Genomic DNA, 15,174 nt, shown 5'->3' with positions numbered 1-15,174 from the left:
CCTGAACTGCCTGTGAACACAAGATTTAATTCTGCTTTCCCCACTCTTGCCTCTTTAAACTCTGGTAAAGTCTCCATTCATCGTCCTGGCCTACTACTTGGAGCACTCATCAGCTTCCCCCACATGCATGCTCACAGTCTCCCACCCCACCTCTCTCTACATGTTTATCCTCATTCATCCTCCCATACCTTTTTTGCAACTAACTTTCTATTTCAATGCCTCCAATTAAACTCTTTACTGGATCACTTTTCTCAGATGGTATAAAGGTGCCTAGATTCATCAATATTTAACTTCCAAAATAAGTCTGATTCATGCCTTCGTAATGCTGAATCATGGCCATCTACAAATTGGAGAAACATCTTGGCAGTCGCTAACCAGATGACATCAATATCAACCTCCAATTTTCATTTAACCCCTCCCCTGGTCCTTCATCCCTGTTTTCCTCCCACTCCCACCCATTCCTTCTATCAGTGAGCTACCCTTCTTAGCCCTCTGCCCTCTTTCCTCCGATCACTTAGTTTTTTTTTAAACTTACTTACCTGTTAGCCTGTGCTTCTACCCTTTCCTCTCTCCTACTCCCCTGTCCCCCCCAACTTTTTATTCAGGCATCTCCCTCTTTTTCCAAATTCCTGACGAAGGGCTCAGGCCTGAAACATTTCTTCTTACGAATGCCACGTGACCTGCTGAGTTTCTACCACATTTTTGTGTATTGTTCTGCACCCTGCAATGTGGGTTTTATTTTCACCAGGACAAATCTGCTCCAGACTTCATCATCTTGAAACAAATATGGACCAAAGAGCTGAATTTCAGAGGGGGTATAGCATTAAGGTAGCTTTGGACCAAGCTTGTAAGCAGTCTTGCTAATGCTGAAGAAAAAACTTTCTATTAAATAAAATATGACATCAAGGGATCATTTGTACAGATCATCTGCAAAAATGATTGGCAATGGAAGTGATTTGTGGTTGCTGGAGGTCAATCATTTCAATTCCAGGATATTACCAGCATTGCAGGAGTTTCTCTGGAATTGTCCCAGGCCCAACCATCTTTAGCTGCTTCATCCTTTGTTATCATCTACATAAATACACAAAATTTGTTTACTTTTGTCTGCCATGTAAAGGCACGCAAAGAGGCGCCAATAGTCATCATCCTATCAAGATGTGAAGAAGCCAGAGTCCCTTCAGAGACTGTCTACAGATCCCGTCACCTTCTCTGATGCCACTGCCCCCTGCATTTCCTCTGTAGCCACATAGCCTCTTGTCCATACCACTGGTTAACCTGAGCTCCAGGTATGACAGCTGCCCATCATAGCCCTTGCTTCCAAACCCCCAATAGGATAAGGAAGATGCATCACCTCCTCACTATCGTCACTCTCCCGAATCCTGGTCCTGATATGTGGTTCCCGTGTGCCAGTATCCTGTAGCCTGGTGAGAGGCTGAGGCCCTCGTTGTCCCCTACCATATAGGATCCTCTGCCAGGCTTCCCCTTCTCAGCTGAGGTGTGTTCTTCCACGCTGGTGCCCTTCACTGTTCCACTGCTTTGCAGGAACTTACAACCCTCGTGGTCAAGCATGGACGCCAACATTTTGCCTATGGACCTCTGGATTCTCCGAAGCAAAGGAAAACCATGCCATCCCTGGCCTACTGGTAGTTTAAATCTGTATGGGGCTGTGAGCAAAATGATCAGGCAGTAGAAGCCTCTGGCAGAACTACCATTTTCACCCTTCCATCAATAGGATGGAAATGGGGATACTTGCTCCATCTCCTCATCTACCAATATTCCAGGTAAAATGTTCACTCAGTCTTGCAGAGGATGACCAAGACGTTCCTATTTCTATTCAGGCACAGATAGCTAAATACCGTGCTGACTGCATTAGAAAATGGGTCTTACCCTGCCTTCAAAATAGAGCACTTTTTTGCTGCCGCACACAGTCTTTCACTTGACTGATCAATCCATTTGCTTGATTTAATTAACACTGAACTGTGCATTTCATACCCAGCTCTGATCTAGGAATCTCTTTATATCATTAGGTCACCAACTGCTTTGATGAATTATCGTAACTGCTGTTGTCATGTGCAGGTGAAGCTTTGTATTGTGTAAAGTGACATAATCTTTTCCCAAAATAATTTGTAAAAAAAAAAAAGTATTCATTTTTTTTTCCTCGATGCTATTGCTGCCTTTGCCTTGGAAAAATTAATTAATTCATTTAGCACCCAAAAAAAATGCCTTTGCAGCGGGCCGGGTCAACCCTGCACATGACGGGCCAAATCGCTGTAGCAAACAGCCAGCGCGGCAGGGCACAGGGGCTCCTCCCACCCCCCACACACTGCACAGAAGTTCCAGGCTCCAGGAGGCTGTTGCCAGAGGAATGGCCAGGCCTCACAGCAGGATTATGACATCATTCCCGTAAGCCTGTCGCCTCCGCTAAAAGGAACAGCAGTTACTGGTTTACTTGCTTGGGGTGGACAGCATTTATTTCCAGCAGTTCTGCCTTTTGCAGTTCGACACTTTCAGCATTTGAACAACTCTTCTGATTTCTTGCATGAAAGGTCTGTTGTTGTGATACATGCATTAACTGCAAATATGTCACTTCCAGTGAGAAGGGTTTTTCTGCAAGCAGTCTAATATATCTCTAACATTCATATGGCTGTGTACAGAGTGCAATTTACAGAATCTAGAATTGCAATGAAAAGAAATATTACTTAGTACCAAGCAAGGGCAGCATGGTAGCACTGTGGTGTGATGGCTACAGGGAAGAAACAGTTTTTAAACTTACTGGCTCTCATTTTGGCACACTCTTAACCCTGATGGGAGGAAGGCGAAGTGAATGTGTCTTGGACTCTTCAATATGTTGGCTTTTCTTTCCCCAGATGGAGTCCATTGAGTGGAGGAAAGTTTGTGTTACATACTGAGCTGCATTTGCTATCTTTTTAAAACTTGTACATTGATATACAGCAGGGTAACTGGTCATTTTCACCCATTTACACCCAATTGATCTACAACCCCCGGTACGTTTTGGTGGGAGGAAACCGAGCTTCTGGGGAAAACCTACTCAGGCACAGGGAAAACATACCAACTCCTTAGCACGGGATTTAAACCCAGATCCCGATCGCTGGCACTTTAACAGTGTTACGATATCCACGGTGCTAAATGTGCCACCCCACTAAAGCTTCTTCCAGGCTTGAGCAGAACAGTTCCCAAACCATGCCATAATACATCTCAGGTATGCTTTTGACGGTGCACCTATAGACATTAAGGGATGAGGGGCACTTGCCAAACTTTCTTAGCCTTCTCAGAAAGTAAAGGCATTGGTGCGCCATCTTGACAATTGCATTGTCATGCTTGACCCATATTGGGTCAATGGAGATATCTGTTCCACAAAACTTGAAGCTCTCTAATCTTTCCACTTGAGCGCTTTTGATGTGGACTCTACCCTGTCACCTAAAGTCACTGATCAGTAACATCATTTTATTTATATTGGGAGCGTTGATTTTGGTACCATCCACCAGCCTTTCAGTCTCTTTCCTGTATTCTGTCTCATCATTGTTTGATACCCAGGCTACTATGGTAGTACCTTCAGTGAATTTGAAGATGTAATTGGAGCAGTACTTTGCTCTACCATTGTGCATAGTGGTGAGTACACATCCTTGAGGAGTGCTGGTGTTGAGTGCATTCATGAAGGAGATTTGTCGCCAATCTTCCCTGATTGCGGTCTGTTAGACAGGAAGTCTAAAATGCATAGGAACTTGTTGAGGCCCAGATCTTGAAATTTGGGTGCATGTTTGTGGCAGAGCTGAAGTCTATGAACAGGAGTTTAACATAGATGTCCAGTGTTTCAGGGCTGAGTGGAGATCCAGGGAGTTGTTTGGCCGGTGGGCATATTGAAGTAGGTTGAGGCTGGCTAGAGTTGATGTGAGCTATGACTAACATCTTGAGGCACTTCATGATGGTGGATGTCAGAGCTACCAGTTAATACTTTAGGCTTCTTGTTCTTTGGTATAGATATGATGGTGGCCTTCTTGAAGCAAGAATGAAATACCACCTGTTGCAGGGAGAAAATAAAGATATCTGTGAATATGTCTGCCTGTTGATCTGTGCAGGCTCTCAGCATGTGTCCTGGGACTCCATCTGGGCCAGTTGCTTTCCACAGGTTCGCCAATTGGTAGCATCTTGACTTTAGCAGTAGTGACTATGGGTGTCACAGTGGTTGTAATAGTTGATGTAGCTGTCACCTCCCCACCAACTTCCTGTTTGAAACAAGCATAGAATATATTTAGGTTATCAGGGAGTGTTGTGCTGTTGCATGTATGCTGCTCAACTTTACTTTGTACGACATGCTAGAATGTATGCCCTGCAATCATCATTGTGTGTCCGTGAAATTGTCTGGGAATTTGAACTTGGTCCAGCACAATCTCTTGGCTTCCCAATCAGGAAGATTGATGGAGATTGTACTTTGATTTCTTGTGGAGGGCCAGCATGTCTCTAACCTGGCCCTCAGCAGCGAGTTGACTTCCAAATTCATCCAGTCTTTCTGACGAGGGAATAAATTCATAGTCTTCCAAGTCACTCCGTCATCCTCTGTGACTTTCCATCAAGATAAGAAAGCAAGTATGTAGATTACAGTGAAGACATTTTTCTCTAGATAGTAAAGTATGATGCTCAAAATATATTTTCACTCTCTATTCTCTGATAGCTTAAAAGTTAACAAGACCAGTGACTGACTCATCAGTTTAGCAATTTGTTGAGTGAACTGATCTTGATAGAATTACTTATTATTTCTTTATTCTTCCCTTCTGTCTCTGTGTTGGAGAAGATACAACTAGGTGGGCTTTGCAACCTGATAATGTAACCCATTGGTCCTCTGGTTACATGGAATGAACATAATTCAATTTGTGTATTAATTATGACCAGTAAGGCTTGATCCAAAAGAATGATACAGTGGAACTGAATCAAAGCGGGGAATGGAGCAAAACTAATTTAGTGATTTCACAGGAACAAGGGATGATGAACTGGAAATCTTGGGTGGTGAGGTAAGCAGTTAATTTGTGTTTATGTTCTTAACAAATGAAAAGTTTCTTGAAAAAAAATCACTAATTCACCAACTGTCAGCAAGTGGCTGGAATGTTGAGTGAATGCATTATTGAATGTGAAACTCCTGTTGCTTTTCCTTTGAATTGCCATTTAAAATGAACATCCATTTGCTAATTAGTATTTTAAAAACTAATATTTATTTTAAAACTGAGGTTATTGGGTTTATCACTAAAAACTGATAAAATTAAAGGAATATAAAGGGGATAAAATGTGGAATATTTACTCTTGTGCCTTATTGAGAGTCAGTATTTTTGGTGAATTGTTTTCATTTCTTGAATGGTAAAATCTTTGTGAAGGTTAACAAAAACATTCCGTACTGGCTAGATGAAACAAACAGGTGCCAGATGAATAATCCTAAACAATTATTAGTCATGTAACCACAGAAAATTGGTCAATGTGAAATGACCAGTGAATCCATCAAGTTTGTGCCAAAGCTTCACTTCCATCATTACTGTGCGCTTAAATCCAAAACCAGTAACTAGATTCTTCACTTGCAAGGACATTATAGTAGGTTGGAATGCAAAGTTGAGATTACAATCAAATCAGCTTGACGGCTATTTTGAGTAGCAAAGTAGCCTCCAACTTTTCTGCATTTGGATATAAAATACTTTCAAATTAAAACCGTGATCAGGCTCCTGATCTCTCATAACCTAATCATAACACCAAAGTTCTATCTTGCACCATTGAAACTTTATTTTTGCATTACTGCAACTGGGAAAAAAATCTTATTTCTCTATTGGTGCATTGCTAATTTTTTTTATTAGGTAGGCTGTTTTGCATATGTTTCTCTCTCTCTCTCTCTCTCTCTCTCTCCTGGAACCACTGCCACCAGTGCATATCCACAGGGAATGGAGATGCAGTGCTCCCGCTGGGTCCAGCTGCCCAGTCGACATGGGCTTGGAACGGTTGTTGAGGGAGATAGTGGGGTTTTTTGTTAAAATCTCACGATCGCAGGTCTGCACCCAAGATGGCTGCATCTATTAATCGGCAGCAGCCACGAGGGGCTGGAGACTCCGGGGAGACAGAGGACTGGACTGGAGCAAGACACCACAGGTCAGGAAGATCACCTCCCCCCACCATTTTCTGAGAAGGAGAAGCGAACCATGGCAATGGACGAGTGAGGGGGCTCTGCAGCTGAGGAACCAGTGTATGTGGTGGGCCTCTGGCGACTCGAGCTGAGGAACCCCTGGAAGCTGTAGGGTGCTGGAGACTGCTGTCGGGAGACTAGTCCTGGGTTGCGGACTGCTGGAGACTGGCTTGAACTGGATGGAAGGATGCCAGATACTGGAGCTGGGATGTGAGTGAGCGCTGAAGAGTTTCAGATCTGGAGCTTGGGTTGCCAATGGTTTGGACTGGACTCTCTGTGCCTGCAGAAGCGCTAGAGGCAAATTTATGGACACTCAGTGGCTCTTAAATTGAATCTTGAAATATCTGCATAGCTGAAGCAAACAAGAACTTTAACAACTGTACATTGTACTAAAACATTATTAAAACAAATTCTTCTCTCGGGTGATTAAAATCCTTCAGGAGTTCACATAGCTAAGCATTGTCCATAAAGGCATATGAAAATAGATGAAGCAGTTATTGTCTGTTACAAAGCATTCTAGTGCCCATCTAGGGAGTACAAAAACTCAATCTATTACAGGCTGATGGTGCATTTGGTGACTTAATTATTTAAGGAGTGTGTTGACTATAAGATTGGATAATCTACTTGTCTTTTAGATTATGAAAAGAGTTCTCTTAACTGTTTATCTGGACTATTGGTAAAGGCATATAGATCCTTGGTATAAGTGTCAGCTGAAGAATATTATCAACAACAACATTGCTTTCTCTTCAATACCTCACTAGATTATCACAGTTTATGGCCCTGATTCTTGACCCAAGGTAAGAGTACTAACAAAGTTAAATTCAGTTTAAGTTGACTGAAGATAAAGAGAGCAAAATCAAAGAAGTGAATATGTATCATAAAAATTTCTCTGCTGAATAGTATGTTCTTTGTGATTCTGATTACCTCATTCCTTGATGCGAATTTAATTTACAAGTCAAAATTATCCCCTTTGATTTCAAGTAACAGCAACTATAAAGAGTGAAGTTGCTTGTGAAAACATGGGGAATTTTCTGAAATCTATTGATTCTGGTAACCAGTAATGGCTAATGATTTAAAAATATGGGTGGCACACCAGACCATTGCAAACACATTCAATCAAGCTTATTGATGATTTTGGCACCAGAGAAACCACCATAAATCGACTTTCTTTGGCATACCAGTGTAATGTTACTTTGCTTTGGCTGGTAGCTTCCATCCAATCCACGTCCCATTTGTTTTTCTTGTCTCTTTCTTCCTTTGTCTGGCATCTGCCACTCTTCTGCCTCAATGGCTAATCCCATCTGAGGCCTCTTCCTCACCCCTTCCACGCTATCCTCTTTACACTACTCTTGTACTACCCTCAGCCCTGATGAAGAGTTCAACCATTCTTTTTCTCCCACTGATGCTGTTTGGCTCCAGTCTGCTAACAATGTGGACTAATTTCAAATGGCCAACAATTGCAGAATTGAGGGAAATGGCCAACATGAATGTGCTCTTCCACCAGCCAGAAGAAAATTGCAATAGCTACATGTTGGTTGATACAGGAGATGGGTTCCCTTGAACAATCAGCTGTTCCACTGTAAATGCTAACTGGCTTTCCTCTCTAGAAGTGAACCTTTCTGCTTCTAGTGACCAGTTGTCGATGCCAGTCACATATTCACTCTTGGGACAGTTCTGTCCTTCACTTTTTCCTTGGCCCAATTAATAATTCATAAAACCTGTACATTAAAGCCCCATTTCAGAAATTTATGCTTTAGGCTTCAGTACATCTCACAGTCTGCTTTGCATTTTCTCTAATTATGAAAACAGTTATATATTTTGTACGTGTTAATCGTTGAATTGTTTGGGACCTGTGGCAGTACTCAATGAATAGTTTGAAATTCTATAACTTTTATCAGTCATTCTCGCATATTTTTTGAATGCTTTCTGTCTTGCATTTCCAGAAGGCCAATATTTATAAAGATTAAGAATTGAATGTTTTGGAACACTGTATAATCCACGATGTAAGAGATGGGTGAAAAGATGTGCCCATAAAAATGGACAAAAAATGTTGGGGCTTTTGAATTTGATGAGATGAATATTTAAAGGTAGAATTCTGTGTTTATGGTTTATTGCTTATCATTTCTGGCTTAAGCCACTTGATGTTAGAACAAAAGACAGCGTTTCATGGTTGATTTGTTTGCAATTTTGGAACATAATTTTGTTTCGGTTCCAAAATTGCTGATTGCTTACTTGAATCCTGTTTTTTTTAGGAAATGGAGGGAAGAAATATAAACAGCATATGGTACATTGTAAACCAAAACATTTCCTTTTTAACCCTTGGGACATTTGATATCAGCAGAGCTATGAAAAGGTCCATTAATCATTTTGATTGTTTGAATTCAAATGTAATATTTTTGAGATCTTGCACACGTCTATTAGGTGATGCGGTGGTATTGCTGCCCCACAATTCTCTCACCTCTCAGGTTAAACTGGGTGGAAGCAATCAATCCCCATTCAAAGTAATGGAAGAAATTAACCGCCTAGTAAAGAGTATGTGATGCAACATTTTGTTGTTATTTATTTAAATTTTTTTTGTACATGTTTTGGTGTGCCAAGTGTTTTACAAACATTTTTTAATGGGTCCCAAGTTTTACTGACTGCAAACGTTAGAAAAATATTTGCCAACATGGAGTCTATGGATGTAGCCTCACTACCTGAATTGTCTTTTTATATACCCATCACTTACTTCTCTCCCGTAAAACAAGTTTAGTAGATCAGTGGAACCATTTGAGCTATTTATCATTTCTGTTCTTGCATGGTCAGAGAAATGTTTTAATAAGCAAGAGAGCAGAGCAGTTTTTAATGGAAATCCTATGATAGTGTCCTTCATATGATGTCCTTGCTCATGCAGTGTATCACATTGCTCTTGGTAAAAAGGTCCTGTAACTGGAAGGCTGGAATATTTCATTCACATATGGATAGGTTCGCTGAATTTTACTTTTGACAAACTTGTATTGGAAGCAATTCTCATGAAAGGTAACTTTTAAAATCTAATTACTGTCCTGTGGAAAAGAGAGGTTTCTTAGTTCACACTGCTACATTTAATGTATATGCATGGAGCAACGTAAAATTGTTAGGTGGAAGGAAGAGGAGTGGAGGAAAGGAAAAGAAAAGGAGGGCAATATTATTTGGGGGAAAAGCAATCCATGATGGCCTGTAAGGCTTGCTTGCAATTCACACTCACAGCATTTCATCTTAATTCTAACTTTAGTGTCCATGAGTAACCAACTTTGAGTTCTTTTTGCTGTTGAAAAAGATTTTGAATGTTCTTATTCCAAATATTTTTTATTCTACTAGTTCAGAATAATTGTGAAAGCCATACTCCATGTAGGGCTGTGGATAGTTTTATACTAAATGGCAGAGCATTGCATTGAACACCAAACAGAATAAAAACAGTGAGAGGTAATGATCCAACTGAAGAATATGAGGCCGGAATCTTCCTTCTACAAACAAAATTATTAAAGGGGTATACAAGATAGAGGTAAGAAAGTAGTTTCCAGTGGTAGGTGAGACCAGAACTAGGGAACATAGTTTTAAGATTCAGGGGAATGCATTTAAGTTGGAGATGAGGAAGGACTGCTGGGGTGGGCACTATGGAAAGGAGAAGGGGAAATAACCAGAATATTAGTTTAAAACCCCAGCAAGGTGCAGAAATCAGGACATGAGACTGTCAAGGAAAGTGAAACAGGTGAAAGAAAATAATCAATTCAAGTAGTTCTGATATCTACCCAGAAGGAATGATGTATTCTGTTTAAGTATCAAAATGGTGAAAGTTGATGTGACCTCGGAATTCGAGCTTTCCTATAAGGTGCTATTGGAAAGGTCAGATGTATGCACATTTCAGTAATGTGGGTACTTAGTACATCAAGGTCTTGCTATTCAAGCACTTATTTCCAATTCTATTGTTGTGATCTTGAAAAATCAAGTTATCCTTCTCATAAATTAAAGTTCTGTTTAATAATCAAATTTAATAGAATTATTTGGCTACTCATTGCCACGTCTGACCGATGTTCTCCTGTCCTTTTACCAGTTGGTTATTGCTACTTCATACACAAAAGTTGCTGTATCTGAAAGCAAACCTAATGTAAATAGCGATTTTAATCACACTTCTGGTAGACATGTTGAAATGTTTTGTTGGTATTGTCAGGTATTGTTTTACTATACTCAAAATCTCTGCTGAGAATTCAGTCCTTAACATTGATGACGATAATATTCTACAAACCTTTGCAAACTTTACCAGCACCAATGGTGTTGTCAGTGAACCAATAATGAATGCTACATATTTGGAAAAAAAACCAAATCAGTTACAGATGGAAGCTTTAATAGATAGTAGCCAAAGATAATGGGTAAATTATATAATACTTTGGGGAAGTATTACATATTTAGCCATTATCTTTATCTACTATGTCTTCTTGATGTAAAATGTTGACCTTTTTATAGAAGGCATTGCCATCACAAAGCCTGACAGATAATCGTTACGTGGATGCAAATTGGCTTAAATTGGACAATCTATAAAATTGAAAGACAGTAAGCCATGCTTTTTTCAATAGTGAACATTATTTTTGTTTTCCTAAATCATTAGGGATTTGAACACTTGTGTAAAAATGGAAAAAAAAAGAATTTATAAAGACCCAAGTCTTTTTTAAAAAGTGCCAATTGTGTCAAATGAAAAGAACTGCCACCAGTGAAAAGATTCCACATGATGCGAATATGATACAAAATTGTTAAAAATCCTTACATGTTTGAAGATTCCAAAGGCTTGTAAATTAAAAAAGAATAGCAGAATATAAATTTGTATATATTGTATTATAGTTTATCATCTGAGGAAAAAAAGATAAGCTGAATTCCAATATCAGGAGCTTTGAATTCAGTGGGTTGATCAGTTAAAATAGAAAATATTAACCAAAAAAAGAACCGATCATATTTGATTTTAAGAATATATCAGTCTTGCTTTCCATAAGGTCACACGCATAACAGAATTACACTCTCTGTTCTGTACACAAAATAATGTGTGTGTGTTTTTTTTAAAAGGTTACCTCGTTTTATCAGATGAGTGGTTCACTGAATACATCTATGAAGTAGTTGTGGATAAGAAACATGTGCCAGCAGAGATTTTGAAAGTACTGGAGCAGGAACCAAAAGTTCTCCCAGCTTGGGATCCAATGGGTGCTCTGGCATGAAGATTTTGTTTTGCAGACATGATTTGCATTTGAAATAAGATGCTCAAAATATGCAGATCAAAATATAACCGTACATTCAGCTGGAACTTTTTAATTCTCTTTCTCCCACCCCGTAACAAATCGTCATTGTAGAAAATTAAAAATTGTGGACTTTATAAAAGGATAAATGTTCTTATTTTGGGATATTTTAGTTAATCTTTTTGCATCTATAAAGACCTAGCTATGTTGTGAACTTGACAAAGATTGCTAATACTTTGAAGAATGCATAGAATGTGTTACTTGTTCACGTGTATGCTACAATCCTTAAAATAAAGCATTGCAGTCCAAGTAATTTCTGATCAAAGCAAAACACTGCAAGGGAATTTTGAATCAACAAGTAGATGAAAGAACTCAGTGACTTAGGAAGTGTCCATGGATAGAAATGGCCAGTAAATGTTTCAGGTCAGAACACTGAAATGTGAGAAGAGGGGTAATGTCAGTATTTAAGGTTGAGGGGGAGATAAGTAGTGATAGGGTATTGGAAGGTTTATTTATAGCCTTGAATGGAGGGGAGGAGGGAGATACAGGAGCAGAGGAGAGTTTTAATAGAAGGGACTGAATAATTCAGTATTAAAAGAAAAAAAAAAAATCAGGGCCTTGAGGGGTTCCTGATGGGAAACTGATATGTAGAGGAGTTGCTCACCTATGGTGAAGATAAAGCTGTGGGGACTTGGGAATTGGAAGTTTTTTAAGAAGTGGTGAGCCCGAGTTCTAAAATGGATATAGATAGTAAAAGATTGGATGGGGGGGGGGGGGGGGGGGGGAGAGGAAACAAGATAGGGCAGGAGCATGCAGAAACAATAAATCTGCCAGGCCAATTCTGATTGTGAATCTTGGATAGAAGGTAGAAGTGGGCAGTACAGAAATTGAGGTGGAGAGATATCACCTGAAGTGATTAGGCCAGTGATGGCATGGGAGAGGATATCTTGATGTTGGTTAGTAAGGTCCTAGTTTAGAGATGAGGTGTCCAAGAGGTGATATCTGGCCTCTGCAAAGTAGAGGTCAGTAAACCAGACCAAACAGCACTATCTTTTGTCATTGCGTTTACTGGTAAAGTTGTGGAATGGAAAGGACTGCATTTGGGGGCTAAAATTGGAGTGGGTTAGAGAAATCTGATCAAGCATATACAAGTTTCACTAAAAGCACACCCTGTTATAGTTCTGGCCTAAATTTTCAGAAAGATGAAATAGTTATTAATTGTCGTCAGTTCTCAAAATTGGAGGCTTTGTCCTATTATCATTCACAAAATTAGCAGATTTCCACCTATCAAAAAGGCAATAATTTTGTACTTGCTATCATCCATTTACTTTGGTTGTCATTTTCAATTTTTAAATCTTCCAAAACACATTGTCAGCACAGGGTGGACAGAATTTCTCTTTCCTGGTTTTTACTCATTTTAGGGGCAGTTAAGATTTCAACTGTAAAACATCTGTAAATGTTTTACCTGTCTCGTTAACATCCTATTTTAAGACTGCAAAATAAGTTTGTAACTCGCCAAGCAAGAAATGCTGTGTCGTCACAGTTCAGGTTATTTGCTGATCTAGTTCATTGACCGATATTACTTTAGGTTCACTTTTAACCAGATTCAAATGAAAGTCAGTTTTGAGAAACTGAAACTGGATGGTAATCAAATGCCCAGATTACTAGGTAATAAGAATGCATGCATGTGTAAATGTTGGTGCAGGCTCGGTGCCCTCTTTAGAAGCAAGCCCTATGTTGCAGCCATCTAAGTTACAGAATTTTGACCATGCAAATTTGAGAAAGAGAATAAAATTCAGTTTGATAGAAAATGTTAAAAAAATGCAGATGACATAAACCTCACATCAGAGAATCCTAAAACAGTGTATTCTACAAATGCAATCCCTCCTTAATGCCTGTACCCTGATTGTATTAAAAATATTGTTGCTTTTGAAGTAGTAAAGATTAATGCAAATACTATGGGGTTTTTAAAAACTCTGCTATTTTGTTACCATCTATCAAAATAGCAGTAGATCTTCAAACCTTTATTAAATAGTTACATGAGATTGAATTGTCTATGGTCTCCAAAGTGGTCGATAGTGACCCAAGGTCGATGGGACAGTCCAAGGGGTTGATTAATGCCAGAGGGTCAAAAGGGGGTCAATTGAACTTTTGTGGTTGAAAGCAGGAGTGTTTCTACAGAAAATAGCACTTATGGCAGGGGTGCCCTCCTCTTTCGTCATGTATTTGGCTTCAGACTCTTAATAAGTAGAGAGTGAAGGGCTGGCGGAGCGGAGGAGGACTGAAGAATGTATGTGACAAACACTGCTGCGCCACCCCCCCCAACCTCCATCTGGCATTGCCACCATCTTTCTTTCCCCCCCCCCCCCCCCCCAACCAACCCCTCCTTGGGATTCCATGCCTGGAGGTTGATGAAGGATCAAGGATTCCATGAAGGGGTTTAATGGAATTGACCCCAAGTTGCCCGAGAACATAAAATACTGTTCTGCATTTTTTGTACACAGTACGAATATTCAATATTATCTCTGGATGGAAGGCAAGAAGCTGAATGCATGTTATAGTTCATTAAGAGAGTTAAAAGCAGAAGCAATAACTTTGCAAAAATTAGTCAATTGATACTGGCAAATCAAATTATATAGCAGACACAGTTAAGATATCACTGATACGCCATAGACATGGACCAGTCAAGTGTTATACTAATACAGCGCTTTTATTAAACCACCTCTAAACTGGCCAGTGGGAAAGCATCTGTTATACAAGTAGGGTGGAGTATCTCTCCAGCCATAGCCAATAGCAACAGTCAGTATAATATCTCCCCCCCCCCCCCATTACATCATCACAACCACACATTGTATCAACATCAGCCTCCTTGGGAAGAACAGAAGGATTCTTCCTGAATGTGGCTATGGGGTTGGTCTCCGTGATCTGGACATTTGTGACTCCCAAAATGTGGAAATAAGTGCAGGACACAGTCGCTGCAGAATCTACCTACAGAGTCACTGCAGCAACACATCATAGTTTATTCTTTGAAGTCAACCACAGAGTGCAGATGTAATGAGGCACAATGAACACCAAGTCATTCACTGTCATAATAGCAATATTGATAGTTGTTCCTTTGCTATCATTGGATAGGGAATTCCTGCTTCTTTACCAGGCACAATCAATGTACCCATAACAAATGCAACTGGAGTGGATATCTTGGGAAGAAAAATTATGAAAAGGTCAAGGTCCTATTGGGCCTTGCGTATCATATTCATGTAATTAAAAACCATAAAGTCATTGCAACTGGGTTTGCCCTTGCAACGGGAAACTGTCATCACTGAGTTATCACATTCTGCTTGTGGGATCTTTCAAGTTGGCTGCTGTACTATTCACATTACATCAGTAATTAGAGTTAAATATTGTTTTTGGAGTATCCTGCTCTTGAGAAAAATGTTAATGGAATATTTAAACCACATCAATAATGACAGATTTTTAAATAAAACTTCTGGTATTGTGGACAATTCAAAAAACAAGGGGAAGAACAAAATATGTTACAATTAATTTAAAAAAAATAATAGATGGTCATGCAGAATATTATTAAACTCAAGTAACATTTATGGGTTCAAGAATGAAAGCTACCTCTCCATACTGAAACTTAAGTTGCAAACTCATGGCTAAGATTTCAAAGGTGTACCTACTTTAATCATGTTACTGAGGGTGGAAATAAAAGTGTTAGTCAAGATATTTTCACCCATGCAAAATTCGAGCTCCAAGTAT

At 39.6% G+C, this 15,174-nt stretch overlaps 1 protein-coding gene and 1 long non-coding RNA gene across 3 annotated transcripts in view; one reads left to right on the top strand and one right to left on the bottom strand.

Moving 5' to 3' along the window:
• The window catches only part of blmh (bleomycin hydrolase), a 59,614-nt gene extending 47,886 nt beyond the window's left edge, over window positions 1-11,728 (top strand). Inside the window, exon 12 of the mRNA XM_069911041.1 lies at window positions 11,249-11,728. Coding sequence (XP_069767142.1) covers window positions 11,249-11,397 — 149 coding nt within the window. The 3' untranslated portion in view covers window positions 11,398-11,728. The remainder of the gene's footprint in view (window positions 1-11,248) is intronic.
• Window positions 1-15,174, bottom strand: part of LOC138749550 (uncharacterized) — a 29,973-nt gene that overhangs the window by 11,966 nt on the left and 2,833 nt on the right. The window lies entirely within an intron of this gene.

This window comes from Narcine bancroftii, chromosome 14 (assembly GCF_036971445.1).
Source record: "Narcine bancroftii isolate sNarBan1 chromosome 14, sNarBan1.hap1, whole genome shotgun sequence".
NCBI classification, from domain to species: domain Eukaryota; kingdom Metazoa; phylum Chordata; class Chondrichthyes; order Torpediniformes; family Narcinidae; genus Narcine; species Narcine bancroftii.
Note: the sequence above shows the minus strand (reverse complement) of the source record. Positions and strands in the feature narration are given on the sequence as shown.